The 20,186-nt window shown below is 42.4% G+C and overlaps 1 protein-coding gene across 3 annotated transcripts in view; it reads left to right on the top strand.

The window, feature by feature from the left end:
• Positions 1-20,186, top strand: part of ANXA4 (annexin A4) — an 84,167-nt gene that overhangs the window by 35,778 nt on the left and 28,203 nt on the right. For all 3 annotated transcript variants that reach the window (XM_073653609.1, XM_073653611.1, XM_073653610.1), the window contains 3 exons: positions 13,035-13,148; positions 14,556-14,646; positions 18,109-18,188. In XM_073653609.1, the coding sequence (XP_073509710.1) occupies positions 13,035-13,148; positions 14,556-14,646; positions 18,109-18,188 (285 nt within the window). The remainder of the gene's footprint in view (positions 1-13,034; positions 13,149-14,555; positions 14,647-18,108; positions 18,189-20,186) is intronic.

Below are 20,186 nucleotides of genomic sequence, written 5' to 3'. Positions count from 1 at the left end.
GAGTCCAAATTTGAGATCTTTGGTTCCAACCACCGTGTCTTTGTGCGACGCAGAGAAGGTGAACAGATGGACGCTACATGCCTGGTTCCCACCGTGAAGCATTGAGGAGGAGGAGTGATGGTGTGGGGGTTCTTTGCTGGTGACACAGTTGGGAATTTATTCAAAATTGAAGGCATACTGAACCAGCATGGCTACCACAGCATCTTGCAGCGGCATGCTATTCCATCCGTTTGCGTTTAGTTGGACCATCATTTATTTTTCAACAGGACAATGACCCCAAACACACCTCCAGGCTGTGTAAGAGCTATTTGATCAAGGAGGAGAGTGATGGGTTGCTACGCCAGATGACCTGGCCTCCACAGTCACCAGACCTGAACCCAATCGAGATGGTTTGGGGTGAGCTGGACCGCAGAGTGAGGCAAAAGGGCCAACAAGTGCTAAGCATCTCTGGGAACTCCTTCAAGATTGTTGGAAGACCATTTCCGGTGACTACATCTTGAAGCTCATCAAGAGAATGCCAAGAGTGTGCAAAGCAGTCATCAAAGCAAAAGGTGGCTACTTTGAAGAACCTAGAATATAAGACATATTTTCAGTTGTTTCACACTTTTTTGTTAACTATATAATTCCACATGTGTTAATTCATAGTTTTGATGCCTTCAGTGTGACTGTACAATTTTCATAGTCCTGAAAATACAGAAATTTCTTTAAATGAGAAGGTGTGTCCAAACTTTTGGTCTGTACTAGATCTATCTATCTCAAGGGAGCAGCAGGAATAAAATAAGAGCAAAAACTAAACATTTTTCACTTGGTGACAGGTCCCCTTTAAGATACTGGTTCTGACTTTTCTTCTATTTTTAGTCCCTTCTTGTCTCTTACTTTATGGGAAAATTTAGAGTTTTATGTGAAAATCCAGTAAATGATGTGTGGGTTAACTACTCATTATGCTAATTACAGTAACGAAGCAGAGCAGGGCTAGTGATGGTCAGCATCTAATCATGCCACCTTTCTAGGTCACAACTCCTCCATGCCCTCGCCTCCGTGAATGACACGCTTCCCCGCCACACTGCTCATTCACAGCTAGGAGCTCTGGTGGAATCTAAAATTAGTGAAGGGCGAGTGTGACGTTCAGTTGCTGAGGAACTACAGCAGGTTGTCAGGTATGAGTCAGTAATGCCAGCACATCAGCTCAAGGGACACTTCACTAGGACTTATTGAGTTTCTATAACTAGACTTAGGAGGTCGGGGCCTTTGTAGCAGAAGTAACCTGTGGGTGAAGTTGAGAGATCTGAGTTCTCTTCAGCTGCAGAAGCCAAGTATTGCTTTTAAAAATATGGAAATGTTTAGTAAAACATTAATATACAAACCAAATAATACAGCAGCACACTGTCGCACTAGGATGTATGCAAGCACTGGATATACAGATGTGGACTGCATTATTCTGCATTCTAAAATGAGGGTGCTTCACTCACAAATTGGCCAATTCATGAGCCCACCAGCCTCGACAAGGCGCGCTTTCTCTGGTAGAACATAAAATCTAATATTTTATAAAACCTGCCTCTCCTGGCCTAAAACCTACAAATTTAAAGGGCTGGTAGGATCCAGCACTACTTAGAAATAGACTTGTGCTATGTGTATACAGCATCTTTTTCAGGTGAATTCTGACCCATCTGAAAAAGCGCCGCAAAGAGTGAATATGATACAATGTAAAAACAAAGTGGATAAAAAAAGTAGCATGTTCAGGGCCACTTTCACTAGTAAACTGCTCACTAGTTCTAGTGCAATTTGTAGAAAACAGCCCAGTGGTGGAGCCGGTGCAAAAACCATGGTGAAACCACTTCAGGGAAAAAATGACCACTGGCACTTTCCTGAAGCTGCTTTGCCTATGAAAACCTCTAGCAGTATCGTAAAGGCGCCATGTGCACATGTCCGAAAGCTAATCGGAGGAGTTCAGTCAAATATAGAGGCAATCCCTACTTTTGGTGTTTCCTATGCAGAACGTAGCAGTGCAGATGAGTTTGTCATTGGCTGTTTAGCTCTGCATAGGTATTAGCACAAATTGTAGCTTACTTCATTAAACTGACTGTCATCACCTGCTGCACTCTCCATAGGCAGCAACCAAGATGACAATCTCCTCTCCACTACTATTTTAGACATGGAGATGGGCAACAGCAATGGAGAAGACAAAACAGTCTTACTGAATCTGCTTTCCTCTTAAGAATGGATGAGGGGTCTAATGGTCTTAAATACCAATGTATTCATTTATATTAAACTTGCTTTTAAAATCTATACTGGGTGGCCAGGGAGAAACTCCTTCCCTGGTGATGTGCAAGGAGCATGTGGTTGCAGTCACTGTAGACGCTCCCAGCGTGAACCAGCTTAGGTGGAGGGATCTTTCTGGTGGCAGCGCCATTTCCGAAGATCAATGATAAGTGGAACTGCACTTGCTTGGCCACTTGAAGTGAAGTTATGATGGACAGACAAAGTGGGCAGGAGCACTAGGGGATGCCATAGAAAGCATCAAAGGTTATCTTTTGAATAGAGAACACTTTTTTAATACATGTAAATTGTAAAAATATCTATTTACAAGACTTTTACAGTGTTGGCACACATGATATGGCAACACAACCCCTTTAACTGTTCTGATCTCCCTGCAAAGCTGTGTATGATAAGAGCAGGCTGTCAGTCATTACATGTCTCACACTGGTAACGCTGCCATTCATTTATGATCCATCTCCCTGAGAATCTGTCCCACCCATAGATCTTAAGAGCTAACTTAAATATTAAGAAAAACATGGATTTCTCTGGAATAAGACATTAGATCGCAGATTTCAAAATGTCATCTTATTCATTTTAATATGACCTACATGCCCATATAGACGGCTTAAGAAGGTTTATCCTACTGACAGATTCCCTTTTAATACCCAGACTATAATGTACTGGATTTCTCCCATCTTCAGGTAAGAAAGTCAGAAAAATTTCTGTTTTAAATAATTGTGACTAAGTTGCTACTTACAGATGCCCAGTTGATTACTTATGATCAGAGATGATCAGCTCACGCGTTTTTCTGTCACATTTCCTGATTGGTTTGTCATAGCTAATAATTCTCTGTGCAGCTAGTAAACATCAAATTTTTGTTTGGGTAACTGGGGTTTCTGTCCCTGTGCGTGCATTTATAAAGTGCTGGGCAGCTCGCCTGATCTAATAGTATGAGCATGGTCAATGGGCTGTAAGCTGCGTTGGTGCACTACATGTATCTGTGTGAGTGGTACTTAATTACAAGACTTATCCATGTGTTTTTTTTTTTTAATGGCTTCTAAAGCATAGTTGGGGAATCCTTGGTTCTGCAAAGGGCTAGTTCAATAGGTTTGTACAGCCCCCGAATGATGGTGTATATATGAACTTTAAAAAATGAGCCTGCTACTTTTGGTCAAACAGCTGCTGCCGGCGGTTCAGCTACTTCTGCCGGCATCGCGTCGACAGAGCGGCATCTTTCTTTTCTGCTCTCTTGACTGGGCGTGACTGCCGACGTCATGCCGATTTACAGCCGGCTTCCCACTACCTAACTGAGGGATAAGTGCAAAGAGCTCGCAGCAGTAAGTTACTCCGAACACAGATGTATATTACACTGCATGTCTCCTCAAAGAGGGAAAATAATCACTGCTCATGTATCATAGAACTCAAGCAGTGGGAGGTCTGCAGTATACATCACATAGGATACACCGAGACTGCTGTATATACAGCACATAGGAGACATCGAGACTGCTGTATACACATCATTTAGGAGACACTGGGAAGGACCATATACATTAAATAGGAGTCACAGAGGATGCTAGGTCTGCCGCTGCTGTCTATATCTGTGGGATGGGAGAGCATTGCTTGCTACCTCTCCCCTACAAAGAACGTCCTTGCACGGACGTCGGGATGTAATCCTTCATTGTATGTACCGCAGCATTCAGTAGTGAATCCTACGTGCTTACAGTGCAAGAAGAAATTGGACTAGTGGAATTTGTCCACTAGTCCAAACATTGCAGTTCCCGGGAGTCTTCCTGGGGGCTGTAGAAAAGGGGTTATCGTGGGCAGTAAAAAGCCTGCAGGCCAGAGGTTCCCCACCCCTGATCTAAAGGAACCACCTCCTCCCACCCCCCAGGATAGTAGGTATGTGACTGGTTGACTTATCGGCACTTTGCACAAGTGCGGCTTCCTCTTTTATCATGGTGTCTTCAGCATTCTACATTACCTCAGCATCGTGACCAGGTAATGGTAAGTATGTCGTTTTTGCTTTTTTTCTTTTCTTTCCTGATGGACGTGTTACTCATTGAATACAAAAGCACTTGCATATAAATGTGTAATCGAAAAACTGCATACAATGTAACCAAAGAAGAATCAGACTGTTGGGCCACATTCAGAATTTGGTCAGTATTTTACATCCATATTTGTAAGCCAAAACCAGGAGTGGGTGATTAATGCCGAAGTAGTGACTTGTTTCTATTTTTTTTTTTTTTTTTTGGTGATTGTTCCACTCCTGATTTTGGCTTACAAATACTGAACGTGTGAATGTGGCCTTAATGTGACCTTCTAGTGGTAGGGTCACATTAATAAGAGTCAAAATTAATATATAATATGAGGAAGGGGGGTGGGGAAGGAGGATCAGCTCTCCTGTGAAGGAGGAACGCCATATAGGCTGCAATGCACGGATGGTTCCTGGGTTGAACATGCAAGAGAAAAGGGTGTTAATCCACTATCTAGTCGCTATAATAAAAAAAAATACATTTTTTAAAACTTCACATATATTTGGATTAACATTAAAAACTGGGAAAAAATAAAATCATGGCAGTAGGCATTCAGACGTCTGGACAACTACTGCCCTGATTTTATTTTTTCCAAGTTTTTATTGTTAATTCTAATAAATCTGAAGTTTTAGATTTTATAGAGCAGCTGATGGATAAACACCCTTTTCTCATTAATCAGCCAGATGCTCAATAATTATATTTGGCCTGGAAATGTTAGGGTATTTGTCATCGACATTAAGCTAATTACAATAAAAGTTCTGATTTGGGGACACCTACTATTTTGATACAGAGGACATATTAAGAAACCACAAATTGCTGGTATCTAATCCAGGACATCGGCAGCATCTAGTGATGAAACAGGTGGCAGATGGCACATCCGTCATGAAAGCCTTATTGTAATGTAATGCCGCGCGTGCACTGTGCATGGGTATGGAGGGAGTCGGGAGGAATAGCTGTCAGCTAAGCAAGTATTTGGCCTTTAGCTACACGAGACATTAGGCCACTAATCCTAATAAAATGTGTGTGTGTGTGTGTGGGGGGGTAAATATAATCATATGCCTTAGCATGTAGGTTTGTAACTTAAATATTCCCACTGTGTAATTGGATTGACCACATGACACGCTAAGGCATTTATGTATGTGAGAACCTAGGATAAAAACAAAATGAGCAAATACCTTGCAGTAAGTAAATAGTAATGGTACATATAAATAACATGGGGTACTTGGTTATCACTAGTTTGATCAAGAGCGTAAAAGCCATCCCACTGCGACCAAGTGTACACTTGACACTTAATTGTTGTAGATCACGGGTGGAGAATTTCATTTTTGAGACCTTTAAAAGGAACCTGTCATGAGAGAGAATGCTGTTAACCTGTAGATATGCGGTTAATCTGCAGGTTAATAGCGTTATTATGCTGCCCGCCGACTGTACGCAGCCGAATGCAGCTGGGAGAAAATTTAACTTTTATTCTCCCTGCCAGCATTCGGATTCAGTCATGGAGGCGGGGGCCACTGCTAGTACAGTCATCGCTCTATGAAAGCAGGGCGGTGGCGCACCCACCCACATGACTGAAAACGAGTGCTGGTAGCCTGGCAGCATAATAACACTATTAACCGCATATCTGCAGGTTAACAGCGTTATGTCTGCTGACAGGTTCCCTTGAACTGTTTTGTGGAGGGCTGAAACTTTAATTCTGCTCAATTTAATAACCTTTATTACAATTAAAAAAAAATTCCCTTAATATTGAGCAAAATACAGTCTGACTCCCTGCTAATGCAAATGCATGTTGCAATAAGGCTTATTGTAATATGTATTCTTACCACATGCAGCTAATCCAACCATATAAATTATTTTTATTAAATCACGTTATTCAGCCCTTGTATCTTGATGAACTGCATCCCCCCACACAGTATGATGTTCTCACAGACCGTATAACGCTCCACACATGCACAGTATGAAGGTCGTCACGTTCCCCCATAGAAAGTGTAAACCCCCCCCCTTCCCACCCACCCACACAATATGAAGGCGCTCCACACTATGATGGTCCTCAAAGACTCACTATTCACAGTATGATCCCATAGAGTATTTTGTGTGTATATACACACTACCCAAAAGCTAAATATCCTTAAATTTTGGTGAGTTTAGTTCAAGGAAAATGCTCATGCTACAGTGATATTTTATCATGATTGTAGGGCATTTAAGTAGAAGCATGCAATGGTGATTTCCTCATCTCAAACAATTGAAACAAAAGCCAACAAGAGGTGGTTATAGCCAGGGCCGGCGTCGGCACCCGGGCAAGTGCCGGGGCCCTGAGCAGGCAGAGGGGCCCACTGGCGGTCGCGCACCCCGCCGGGCTATGGGCGGAGGAGAGCGGTGCCAGCGCTCGCCCTTCTCTCCCGCTTGCTCAGGGCCCCGGCAGCCGGATACTTACCTCTCCCCGTGCCTCCGCAGATCCGCTGTCTTCCTGCTCTGCGCTCCCTGTGACGTCTCAGGTCAGAGGGTGCGGAGACGTCTTTCCACCGCGCGCTCCCCTGAGCCGTCACAGGGAGCGCAGAGCGGGAAGATGCCAGCGACGCTGGAGTCCGGACCCGAGCAGCTGCAGCAGGTGAGGAGGAGGGAGGTGAGTATTGTGTGTTTTTTTTTTTTTTTTTTAATGTATGGAGGCATGGGGCATTATATTAGGGGTGACATCCTGCATAGGGCATTATATTAGGGGTGACATCCTGCATGGGGCATTATATTAGGGGTGACATCCTGCATGGGGCATTATATTAGGGGTGACATCTTGCATGGGGCCTTATAAAGAGAGGGGGTGACATCTTGCATGGGGCCTTATAAAGAGAGGGGGTGACATCTTGCATGGGGCCTTATAAAGAGAGGGGGTGACATCCTGCATGGGGCATTAAAGAGAGAGGGGGTGACAGCCTGCATGGGGCATTATAGAGAGAGGGGGTGACAGCCTGCATGGGGCATTATAGAGAGAGGGGGTGACAGCCTGCATGGGGCATTATAGAGAGAGGGGGTGACAGCCTGCATGGGGCATTATAGAGAGAGGGGGTGACAGCCTGCATGAGGCATTATAGGGAGAGGGGGTGACAGCCTGCATGAGGCATTATAGGGAGAGGGGGGTGACATCCTTCATGGGGCATTATAAAGAGAGGGGGGTGACATCCTTCATGGGGCATTATAAAGAGAGGGGGGGGTGACATCCTGCATGGGGCATTATAAAGAGAGGGGGGGTGACATCCTGCATGGGGCATTATAGAGAGAGGGGGTGACGGCCTGCATGGGGCATTATAAGGGGGGGGGGGACAGCCTGCATGGAGCATTATAAGGGGGGGGGGGGACAGCCTGTATGGGGCATTATGTGGGGGGTAACAGCCTGCATGGAGCATTATATGATGGCCAGTATCCTGTATGGAGCGTTATAAGGGGACCAGTATCCTGCATGGAGCGTTATATGGGGGCCAGTATTCCTTAAGGAGCCTTATATGGGGGCCAGTATTCCTTAAGGAGCCTTATATGGGGGCCAGTATTCCGTATGGAGCCTTATATGGGGGCCAGTATTCCGTATGGGGGCCAGTATTCCGTATGGGGCCTTATATGGGCGCCAGTATTCTGTGTGGAGCGATTCGCCGGTTTCTGAGCTATTGTTGAATTTACAATAGATATTGCTCATGTAATGTAAGAAGTGAAATCTTTGCATTGTAATATATATATATATATATATATATATATATATATATATATATATATATATATATATATATACAGTGCCTACAAGTAGTATTCAACCCCCTGCAGATTTAGCTGGTTTGATAAGATGCAAATAAGTTAGAGCCTTCAAACTGCAAACGAGAGTAGGTTTTATGAACAGAAGCATAAATCTTACAAACCAAAAAGTTATGTTGCTCAGTTGAATTTTATTAAATTTTAAACATAAAAGTGTGGGTCAATTATTATTCAACCCCTATGTTTAATATTTTGTGGAATAACCCTTGTTTGCAATTACAGCTAATAATCGTCTTTTATAAGACCTGATCAGGCCGGCACAGGTCTGTGGAGTTATCTTGGCCCACTCCTCCATGCAGATCTTCTCCAAGTTATCTAGGTTCTTTGGGTGTCTCATGTGGACTTTATTCTTGAGCTCCTTCCACAAGTTTTCAATTGGGTTAAGGTCAGGAGACTGACTAGGCCACTCCAACACCTTGACTTTTTCCCTCTTGAACCAGGCCTTGGTTTTCTTGGCTGTGTGCTTTGGGTCGTTGTCTTGTTGGAAGATGAAATTACGACCCATCTTAAGATCCTTGATGGAGGAGCGGAGGTTCTTGGCCAAAATCTCCAGGTAGGCCGTGCTATCCATCTTCCCATGGATGCGGACCAGATGGCCAGGCCCCTTGGCTGAGAAACAGCCCCACAGCATGATGCTGCCACCACCATGCTTGACTGTAGGGATGGTATTCTTGGGGTCGTATGCAGTGCCATCCAGTCTCCAAACGTCACGTGTGTGGTTGGCACCAAAGATCTCGATCTTGGTCTCATCAGACCATAGAACCTTGAACCAGTCTGTCTCAGAGTCCTCCAAGTGATCATGAGCAAACTGTAGACGAGCCTTGACATGACGCTTTGAAAGTAAAGGTACCTTACGGGCTCGTCTGGAACGGAGACCATTGCTTTGGAGTACGTTACTTATGGTATTGACTGAAACCAATGTCCCCACTGCCATGAGATCTTCCCAGAGCTCCTTCCTTGTTGTCCTTGGGTTAGCCTTGACTCTTCGGACAAGCCTGGCCTCGGCACGGGAGGACACTTTCAAAGGCTGTCCAGGCCGTGGAAGGCTAACAGTAGTTCCATAAGCCTTCCACTTACGGATGATGCTCCCAACAGTGGAGACAGGTAGGCCCAACTCCTTGGAAAGGGTTTTGTACCCCTTGCCAGCCTTGTGACCCTCCACGATCTTGTCTCTGATGGCCTTGGAATGCTCCTTTGTCTTTCCCATGTTGACCATGTCTGAGTGCTGTTCACAAGTTTGGGGAGGGTCTTAAATAGTCAGAAAAGGCTGGCAAAAGAGATCTTTAATCCACACATGTGAAGCTCATTATTCTTGGTGCCTGAACTACTTCTTAATACTTTAGGGGGACCAAACAGAATTCTTGTGGTTTGAGTAATAAATGACACTCTGAATTAACTTTTAAAAAAAACAAAAACAAAATTTGCTGCAGTGCATTTCCCACTTCCAGGCTGATGACACATGCTAAATCTGCAGGGGGTTGAATACTACTTGTAGGCTGTGTGTATATATATGTATATATATATATATATATATATATATATATATATATATATATATATATATATATATATATATATATATATATATATATATAATAATATATTTCTCTGCGGTATCTGTGCATCATGAATCGTGGTATGTATTAAAGGGGCCCACTGAGACTCTTTCGCCCGGGGCCCATAAAAACCTGGAGCCGGCCCTGGTTATACCCCCCAAAAAAATGTTAATGTCTCAATTTTTCATATGGCTTTGAGCATTAATTACAGCTTGACGACAACTTCTCATGCTGTTCACAAGTCCAGTTATTGCCTGCTGAGGCATGGCATCCCACTCTTCTTGAAGGATGGCCCTCAAGTCTTTGAAGTTCTGGGTTACAGAGTTAAGAGCTTCTACACGGTGACACAGCTGATCCCATAGATTTTCTATGAGATTCAGGTCTGGAGAAAGTGCAGGCCACTCTATTTGAGATGCAGCAGTTCCCTAATGATGCGACCTCGATGAGCTGGAGCATTGTCATCCGTGAAGGTGATGAAATTGGGCCTGTAGTGTTCATGCAGAGGTACAATGACTGGGTTAATTATGTTATTCAAATAGTAGGGGCTTGTCACAAAGTGTAGGGCAGTAATGTATTGTAAGACACACCTGCCCACACTGTAACACCACCACCACCAAAGGCTCATGTGGCTGATACATAGCGCTCTCCCTGACGTCTCCAACATTGTTGGTTGCCATCATTTTTGCTCAGCGTGAATCAACTTTTATCAGTGAACAGCTCAGAGGCCCACTGGTCCCTTGTCCAGAGTAGATGCTTCCTGCAAGACTATGGTGGTGTGGTCAGGTGCCCTTACAGGTCGTCTAGCACGCAGACCACGCTGATGTAAATGGTTTTGATTGGTCTAACGTGACACTTGGGTGCCTCTCACCTCCCATAAATGTGCCTGGAGTTGTGTGGCATTCATCATCCAGTTCCGAAGGGCATTGTTCACAATGAAGCCGTCATCAATGTCAAATGTGGCCAAAGGACGTCCACTTCTCTGCCTTTCTGTGACTCTCCCAGTCTCTCTGTATCTCTGGAATCTGCTGCTGACACTCTGTGACACTCTAAGCTCAGTGTCTACTTCCTTCTGAGAACATCCTGATTGAAGCCTTGCAATGGCGACGTACTGTTGATCAATTGTTAGGTGTTGTCTTGGTCTCATGATGTCAAAATTTGAACAGCTTCAGGATGACTGTTTAAATACTAATTCTAATTGAACCCCAAAATGTATTGGGAGATTCATGGATCAACACCTGTTGTGAATTTTGCCATTAACCTCCTTGTTGGTGAACAGCAAGTTGTCCTAAAACATTGAACAGTTGGACATATGTATTTAAAAGTTTAGAGATGGTCACATTAAGTTCATCTGAAAAGGTGAATGCATTTTAAGATCATCCTGATATTTCATCCACAAGCTAAATATCTCAACTTTTTGTGAGTGGTGTGTGGATGAGACCTCTTATAATATCTGCCCAAAAGAAATCCTTCTTAGGTTCAGGAGAGACAACGTAAATTCTAGTTCTACTCAAATTTCCGCAGTGACTCTTTTGCCAGAAGGTCTCACAGATCCAAACATCAATACTATCTAAATACATATCAATACGACACATACTTTATCTTCAAATATGGGCATCCACAGGCATAAGGGAACCATAGCAAAATTAAGGAGGACCTGTAGCTGAGGAGGGTGAACTTAGTACATTTTGCCATTTTGGACTGCCATTTACATATTGGGCTGGAGCACAACATTCTTTGTCCTTGAAGAGAAGTCTTGCTATAAGTCAATTCTTCACAGTAAAAATGACCTGACCAGATTGCATGAGATGTCCAAAAAATGTGTTCATTTAATATATTTTACCTTGAAATTATAGGTTTCTTATTCCGTTTGCTGACTAACAAAGACCTGAGCTGCCCTGTCTTGTAGTTAGTCGGGACAGGTCGTCTACTGTACAGTGCTGGCCAAAAGTATTGGCACCCCTGCAATTCTGTCAGATAATACTCAGTTTCTTCCTGAAAATGATTGCAATCACAAACTCTTTGGTATTGTTCTCTTCATTTAATTTGCCTTCAATGACAAACACACAAAAAAAATTGTCCTGAAGCCAAATTGGATATAATTCCACACCAAACCTAAAAAAGGGGTGGACAAAAGTATTGGCACCCTTTGAAAAATCATGTGATGCTTCTCTAATTCGTGTAATTAACAGCACCTGTAACTTACCTGTGGCACCTAACAGGTGTTGGCAATAAGTAAATCACACTTCCAGCCAGTTAACATGGATTAAAGTGGACTCAACCTCTGTCCTGTGTCCTTGTGTGTACCACATTGAGCACGGAGAAAAGAAAGACCAAAGAACTGTCTGAGGACTTGAGAAACCAAATTGTGAGGAAGCATGAGCAATCTCAAGGCTACAAGTCCATCTCCAAAGACCTGAATGTTCCTGTGTCTTCCGTGCGCAGTGTCATCAAGAAGTTTAAAGCCCATGGCACTGTGGCTAACCTCCCTAGATGTGGACAGAAAAGAAAAATTGACGAGAGATTTCAACGCAAGATTGTGCGGATGGTGGATAAAGAACCTCGACTAACATCCAAACAAGTTCAAGCTGCCCAGCAGTCCGAGGGTACAACAGTGTCAACCCGTACTATCCGTCGGCGTCTGAATGAAAAGTGACTGTATGGTAGGATACCCAGGAAGACCCCACTTCTTACCCCGAGACCTAAAAAAGCCAGGCTGGAGTTTGCCAAAACTTACCTGAGAAAGCCTAAAACGTTTTGGAAGAATTTTCTCTGGTCAGATGAGACAAAAGTAGAGCTTTTTGTGAAAAAGCATCAATATAGAGTACAGGAAAAAAATCTGAATCCCATAGAACACCTGTGGAGAGATCTCAAAATGGCAGTTTGGAGAAGGCACCCTTCAAATATCAGGGACCTGGAGCAGTTTGCCAAAGAAGAATGGTCTACAATTCCAGCAGAGCATTGTAAGAAACTCATTGATGGTTACCGGAAGCGGTTGTTCGCAGTTATTTTGGCTAAAGGTTGTGCAACCGAGTATTAGGCTGAGGGTGCCAATACTTTTGTCCGGCCCTTTTTTGGAGTTTTGTGTGAAATGATCAATGATTTGATTTTTGCTTCATTCTCTTTTTGTGTTTTTTCCTTGCAAGCAAATTAAATGAAGATGATAATACCAAAGAATTTGTGATTGCAATCATTTTCAGGAAGAAACTGAGTATTATCTGACAGAATTGCAGGGGCGCCAATACTTTTGGCCAGCACTGTATATCACAATAGGGATAAGATGCAAAATGTCATGAGTTCTTGTAAGAAAAATACCGCCATGAAATTTCTCCTCAGTAAGTTCATGTCCATTTGAACATCTTGATTTTCTGTACTAAAACTTTTATTTTCTATTATACAGGATTTGGAGGATGATTTAAAATCTGAGCTCACCGGAAACTTTGAAAAAGTGATTTTAGGCCTGATCACCCCAATAACAATGTATGATGTGCTGGAACTCAAGAAGGCAATGAAGGTAACACAAGGGCGGGGTGGACATTATAAAGTGACTAGTTACCATGATGCTATCAAATGAAGGCACACGGTGCATGAAGTGTCAGACCAAATGCACAGCGGTTTCTTAAGATGCAAGTATATAATAAGTTGTGTGTTTTATACATTTATCCATACATACACTACAAGGGCAAAAGAGTTGGGACTCCTACACATTATACCTGCAGGAGTTTTCACACTTCATTCTAAATCCATAGCCATTCATATGGAGGTGCTCACTCTGCAACTATAGTAGCTCCCACTCTTTTGGGAAGGCTTTCTGATTTTTGAATGTGTCTGAGCATAAATTCCCATTCATCCAGAAGAGCATTTGTGAGGTCAGACACTGATATTGGAGGAGAGGAGATCTGTTTTAGTTAATTCCAAAGTTGTGGGATGAGGTCAGAACTCTGGGGTGGAAGAACATGATTGGGTGAGTTTGAGCAGTCGATCGAGCTTTTTTGGACCTTGTGTGCTGGGCACAGTCATTAAGTTCAGAAAATGACCACCTCCAACTGTTCCCACAAAGTTGGTAATTACAATTGACCAAAATGTCTTGGTATGCTGAAGTATTAAGATTTCCCTTCACTGGAACAAAGAAAAACTCCCCAGTTGAATTGTGCAAACTGTAACGTTTTGGTGAAGGAGGGATAAGGCTGTCAGGTAACATTCTCCAGGCACCAAACCCATACTCACCCACCAGACTTCCAGATAGAGAAGTGTGATTTAGATTCTCCACACAACATATCCATTGCTCTAGAGTCCAGGGGTTATCGTACACGTTACACCACTCCATCTGACACTTGGCATTGTGCTTGGTAATGTAAGGCTACATGCAGCAGCTCTGCTGTGGAAACCCATGTCATGATGTTCCTGGCAATTTTTCTACTGATGTTAAGACCAGAGGACTTTTTGGACTGTGTAGTTATGGGTTCAGCAGCGCTATGGTGACTTTTATATTGCTCCTTTTTAGAATTCGATGACTCCGCTCTGTAACCTTACGTGGTCTCCATTTTGCAGCTGAGTTGCTGCGGTTCCTTCCACTTTTCTAGAATAACTCAGTTGATGGTGAAATATTTAGGAGGGAAAGAATATCATGAACTGACTTGTTACAGCGGTGGCTTCTATTAAAGGACCATGCTTGTACCAGTGAGCTCTTTAGAATAAATTTTAATAAAAGCAGACTATAAGGCGAGGGGCTGGTTTTTATACACTTAAGGAAATGGGACTGAATGAAAAGTCTGAATTCAATAATTAAGACGTCTCCAATACTTTTGTCGTGTGTGTGTGATATATATTTATTTAGTAAAATATATGTACAATATCTAATATTGCTCTTCTGAATCAAGGTAGATTTAATTACATTTTTTTTTAATTTATTTTTTTTAAGGGAGCCGGAACTGATGAAGGTTGTCTTATTGAAATCCTGGCCTCTCGTTCTGCAGAAGAGATCCGACACATCAATATCGGTTATAGATTGAGTAAGGAAACTGGAAAAATCATTGCGTCGTCTTCTTCCTGAAAAATGATTTTGTTCAGACTTTATAAATGTTGTTCTCATTCATGTGCTGTCTGTCTTTTAAACCTGATAGCATGGAGACTGCAGGCTCTTTCCACGTCTGTATATTATCTTCACCACCCATCTTGAACTGGACATGTAATGGTGGATGCAGAGCAGAATAAAACTTGTGTTTATTTAACCTTTCCTTTGCAGCATTATTGTCATAAAAGTATTTGGCACCTCTAATGAGTTAATTTTCATTAAAGGGGTTTTCCCACGAACGAAAGTTCATTTTAATCAATAGATCTTGTAATAATAATTCCACAATTGGATGTGTTTTAAATAAAATGTTCCCGTGCTGAGATAATCTTCTAAATGTGCCCCTTCTGTGTACGGTGTAATGGCTGTGTCTGACCGTACAGGAACATGGTCTGATCAAACCACATCTCCTTGGACAGGGAAGGAAGCAAAAGAGTATACAGACATTACAGCACGGGATCACAGCTGATTCTTTTTGTCAGGTAAAACATTTCCCTGCCTGTTTTTAAACAATATTTTACTTCAAAGAAAGAATCAGCTGTGATCCTGTGCTGTAATGTCTGTATACTCTTTTACTTCCCCCCTGCCCAGGAGATGTGGTATGATCAGACCATGTTCCTGCACGGTCAGACACAGCCATTACACAGTACACAGCAGGGGCACATTTATAAGATTATCTCAGCACAGGAACATTTTATTTCAATACATTCAATTGTGGAACTTATTATTATGCAAAGATCTATTCATTTAAAATGAACTTTTGTTTGTGGAAAACCTCTTTAAGTCCTATCTATGGGTGTCAGGTGTGTGTGTGTGGTGCGCCCCCCCCAATCCACACTTCCTGGGGGAATGTACTTCTTCCCTCTGTATGTCTTGCCCAATCGTAAGCAGGCAGCAAGACAGTAGAAAAAGAACACTCCCCCACGATGACTTTGCGCAGGTTTTTCAGTGTGTGAGATGTAATGACACAGTCCTGGACTCCTGGTTTAACCTTGGGCATGATTATACAGTGCTGGCGGAACAGATGTCAAATACCTTTCATATAAGTGCCGGCAATCTGGACGCAGCACAGCTGAATTTGGTTATCAGCTCTCCTTCTCTCATGGCACTGTCCCTTGGCTCTGGACCGGCAGTGTGAGGAGTAGGGGCAGAGAGCTCAAAGGTGTCAGTAATCGTCCTTATGTGTGCTGTAATCGGTCAGCAGTAGATCGGGCTGTCTTTTATTTATGCCTCACACGGGAGCAGCTTGCCAGTTTCATTACATCTCAATCAGGACAGTCAGTGTGCGGGATGGACAGTACAACAAAGCTGATTGTGTTACATACACATTGACTGAAAGGTGGCAGTCATCTGTACTCCAATCTCCCAGCACTTTCTAATCATACAGGTGGTTAGACCAGCAGATCAGAGCTGTATCATTATAGCTCACACACTGAGAAACCTAAGCTATGGTTGGGGGCGTGTGTTTTTTTTTTTTGTTTTTTTTTTGAGTGTTGACTTCTTATTATTGGGCAAAGTCTTTACAAGGGGAGAAGTACCCCCCCCCCCCAGTGAAAACTATCTAAGTCCCACTTAGACTTAAAGAGGTTGTCCACTAATATTTAAAATGCCCCCAAATGTATTTAAACTGTGGAGAGAAGTGTTTGGTTTTTTTTTTTTTTCTTTTATAAATATCTTGCGTGTTCTTTTATTGCCTGTGAGCGGCGCTATCGCTGACCGCTCACAGGCATTACGTGACCCCCAGCTGCAGCCGGCTCTGGCATTCGCTGATATGTCAAGTTCCGGCTGCAGCCGGGCGTGACCCAGTGACTTGTTCCCCGCTGATTGTTGGGCTGTAGGCGGGGTTTCCCCACGCGTCACAGCCCAGCATCCACCACGCGCTTTCCCAATGAATGCAGGAGAGGAAAAGCGCGCTGTGGATGCTGGGCTGTGACGTGGGGGAATTCCCGTCCACAGCCCATCAATCAGCGGGGAGGGCGTCACTGGGTCACGCCCGACTTGATGTGACATCAGCGGATGCCAGAGGAGGCTGCAGCCCGGGGTCACGTGATGACTGCGAGTGGTCAGCAATAGCGCAATAAAGACCACACAAGGTATTTACAAAAAAAACTTCTCTCCACTGTTTAAATACATTGGGGGCATTTTAAATAGTAGTGGACATCCTCTTAAATGAAAAATGAACTCATTAGGTGCCAAATATTTGATTGCTAATATGTCAACAACTAAAAGGTGAAATACAAAAATCACAAGCTAACTCACTCTGAAGGAAAAAATGATTTGATCCCTTGCTTTGTAAGTTTGCCCATTGACGAAGACATGAACTATAATTTTAAGAGTAGGTTAATTTTAACATTGAGAGAGAGAATATCAAGAATCACATTGGATACATTTTTTTTTCTTTTGCAGTGAGAAGTAACACAAGGGATCAAATAATTATTTCCTTCACTGTACGCGTGTGTGTGTGTGTGTGTGTGTGTGTGTGTGTACATGTGTGGATAGATACACTATAAATAGAAATAGACACACATATCTATATCTGTCTATATCTATCTATCTATTACATATAAACATTAATTTTACCAATGAACGAGACTTAACAGATTATGCTTGTGTGTATTTCAGTCCTAAATGTTGAGTGATGGATAGACAGACTCTGTCGCAGAAGGATGTGTGCAGTATCCACAATGACGCATCACTCTTGTTGGCTTTGTATAGCAGAATGAGAGTATAGGCTTGCAAGAAGATAAATGATCATCAGGCCTATATTTTCCAGAGCATTCAGAATAAATGATTACTTGAAAGGTTATCAATAACTGACTCTTGGTCCCCATCTGACATTTGCTACAAGTGAAAAGAACTTGATTGGTTTAACCCTCTATTTCACGGCGGTGATAGAATTTTCCCATGTAATCCGACAATCCTCTATCCTAATTATACCACCGACAGTACAATCGCTTATAGAGAGCTTCTCAGAGAGACAGAATAATATATATTATTATTCTGTCTCTCTGAGAAGCTCTCTATAAGTGATTATATATAGATTATATATTCTCTGAGAAGCTCTCTATAAGAGTAACTAATGATGGTGCCTTAGTGTATGTCATGTGATGGGTTTAATATAAATATATATAACTTTTTTTTCCTACTGTAATTCTAAAAATTTCCCCTTTTTAATAGTCCCAGCATACATCCGTTTCTGAGCCGATGGGAAAAGCCATAGTAGAATTCATCAAAGTGACAGACTACTATTTTTTCCTGCCTTATATGTATCCCCATAATAAATGTATGGTGTATTTCTAAAATCGCCATTAAGAACCGCATGAAAAGCAGAGCAGTGTGTGTTGCCAGCAGGTATTCAGAAGCCTCTTCCTGATCATGCTTTCCATTCTTCTATCTCTTGCAGAATACAGCAAGTCCCTGGAGGATGATATTTGTTCTGACACATCTGGCATGTTCCAGAGAGTGCTGGTATCTCTCTCTGCTGTAAGTCCTCATCAGTCTGTAACGCTATCCCTTCCACCTGCATTAGGCTGGTGTATACATGGTAGATGTAAAGAAGATGTCGTTAATATAGATGTTCTTCTGTACAGTATTATGCACCAGTCTAAATTATTCTTTAATGTCCACCTATTGCGATCAGCTCTATATTCTAAGAAAAACTGTTAGAATTTTGAAAGAAGTCGGTCACCAGGATTTGCTATCTTATCTACAACATAATGTTGGATAAGAGACCCTGATTCCAGCGATGTCACTTTGTATCACAACTGCTGCACCCAGTAAACTATCAGTTTTCTCTGTTCTAGATGTACATTGGCAGTGCTCAAAAGCTGACCCCGCCACACCACTGATTTACAAATCTAAAAAGGAAAGCAGTTAAGCCCAAATATCAAAAAATTAACAAAAATCTTTATTGAGAAATGTATAACAGTGAAAATATAAAAAGGTGATATGGAGAGAGTCCTGTGCAGTAGTAATCACCACATACATGTAGAAGGTATTAATAAATAATTACTTAGCCAAGACAATCAAAATCATTAATCATAAAGTGCAGATGCTATAAAGTGTTAGATATCTCTAGTGGTCAAAAAAAAATAAAAAATTTGAGGCTCAAAGTGCCTAGATAGTCTGTCAGTAGTATAGACCAGTAAAGTGCAAATGCAGTCTGATGTGCTATGGCATGTCTATAAAAGATGTAAAAAATGAGGCTAACTTGGGTAAAGAAGATGGAAATGGCCAAAAGAGTAGTTAGTGCTACCTAAGGCTTAACTATATATGCACATAGAATACGCTGCGCTTGCACTTTATTATACTTCCTAATATTTGCTGTAAATATGACACAAAGAAGTACAAATGTAGGGAAATATGTACAAATAGTGTACAGGCAAAGAAAGGAGTTATACCCAAGTAAGGTTAACACTTTGTAATTGCACACTGGTATACGGAAATAGCATGTACCACAAGACTTCGTAAATAATAACTGATTATACCTTGGTGGGATTGATGAGGCACAGGATGGGAACCCCGACGTACGTTTCGCTGATAGCTTCTTCTTGGGGGTGTGTATGCAGGGAGGGGGGTGATGCGTTACTTTAAATAGGAAGAGTGTCAGCGAGAAAATGGCGCTTACGGCCACCATGCAGAGCATTGGAAGCGGCAGGTTCGGTGTGCCACATCACCAGTCACCTCCGAAGAGTCAGGAGGTGTGAGAGGAGGGCTATGCTGGAGAGAAGCGTAACCACGGCAACCAGAGACCACACAGCCTAATAAGTGACATCTCACTGAAATCAGTGCCTCAGCCCCTACCTCATGCTGTCCTCAGATTACATAGCAAAAACCTGCTGACAGATTTCCTCTAAAGACTTCTCACGGAGTTGAAATAAAAACCTGACTTAAGTCAATTTTCGATGACTCAAATGTGTGTATTATATATAATTTTTCTTCTAATATGCTTCCTTTAAAAATTCCTTACAGTTTACTGATGACTCTTCGTTTCAGGGAGGAGACGGGGTCTGTGACAGTGATGATGCTTTGCGTATCCCAGCATGCATTGGATATACTCAAACGAATTGTCATCATACAGGAAGTAGAGAAAAAAGTATAATGGCTTTTAGACAGTGTAGTGAGGGAACGGTAGGGAATGTCTAATGCAAGTATATCTTAGCTTAGTTATGGGACTATATAGGGGAAAAATGCTTTGCCTTCTGACAACCCCTTTAATGAATTTGCTGCATCTTCCTCCAATGCACTGTTCATCAAGACTGGAGGACAAGATACAGCCTTGAAGAATTGAGTCTAATATTAGTTGCTGTGGATAAAACCACATGTAACAGCTTTTCTAAAATAAAAGGGTATCCTTAATAGTTAATGTTTAAAGAGTCTCTACCAAGACTTTAAGTTCTGCCCTATTCAATACCTGGGACCCCCACCAATCCTGAAGAACTGTGCAGGGCCTCTTCTGAATGGAGCAGATGTTAAGCGTAC

This window comes from Phyllobates terribilis, unplaced genomic scaffold, assembly GCF_046119375.1.
Source record: "Phyllobates terribilis strain yellow unplaced genomic scaffold, ASM4611937v1 Scaffold_11__3_contigs__length_659146591, whole genome shotgun sequence".
Taxonomy (NCBI): domain Eukaryota; kingdom Metazoa; phylum Chordata; class Amphibia; order Anura; family Dendrobatidae; genus Phyllobates; species Phyllobates terribilis.
This window is presented reverse-complemented; position numbering and strand designations above follow the sequence as displayed.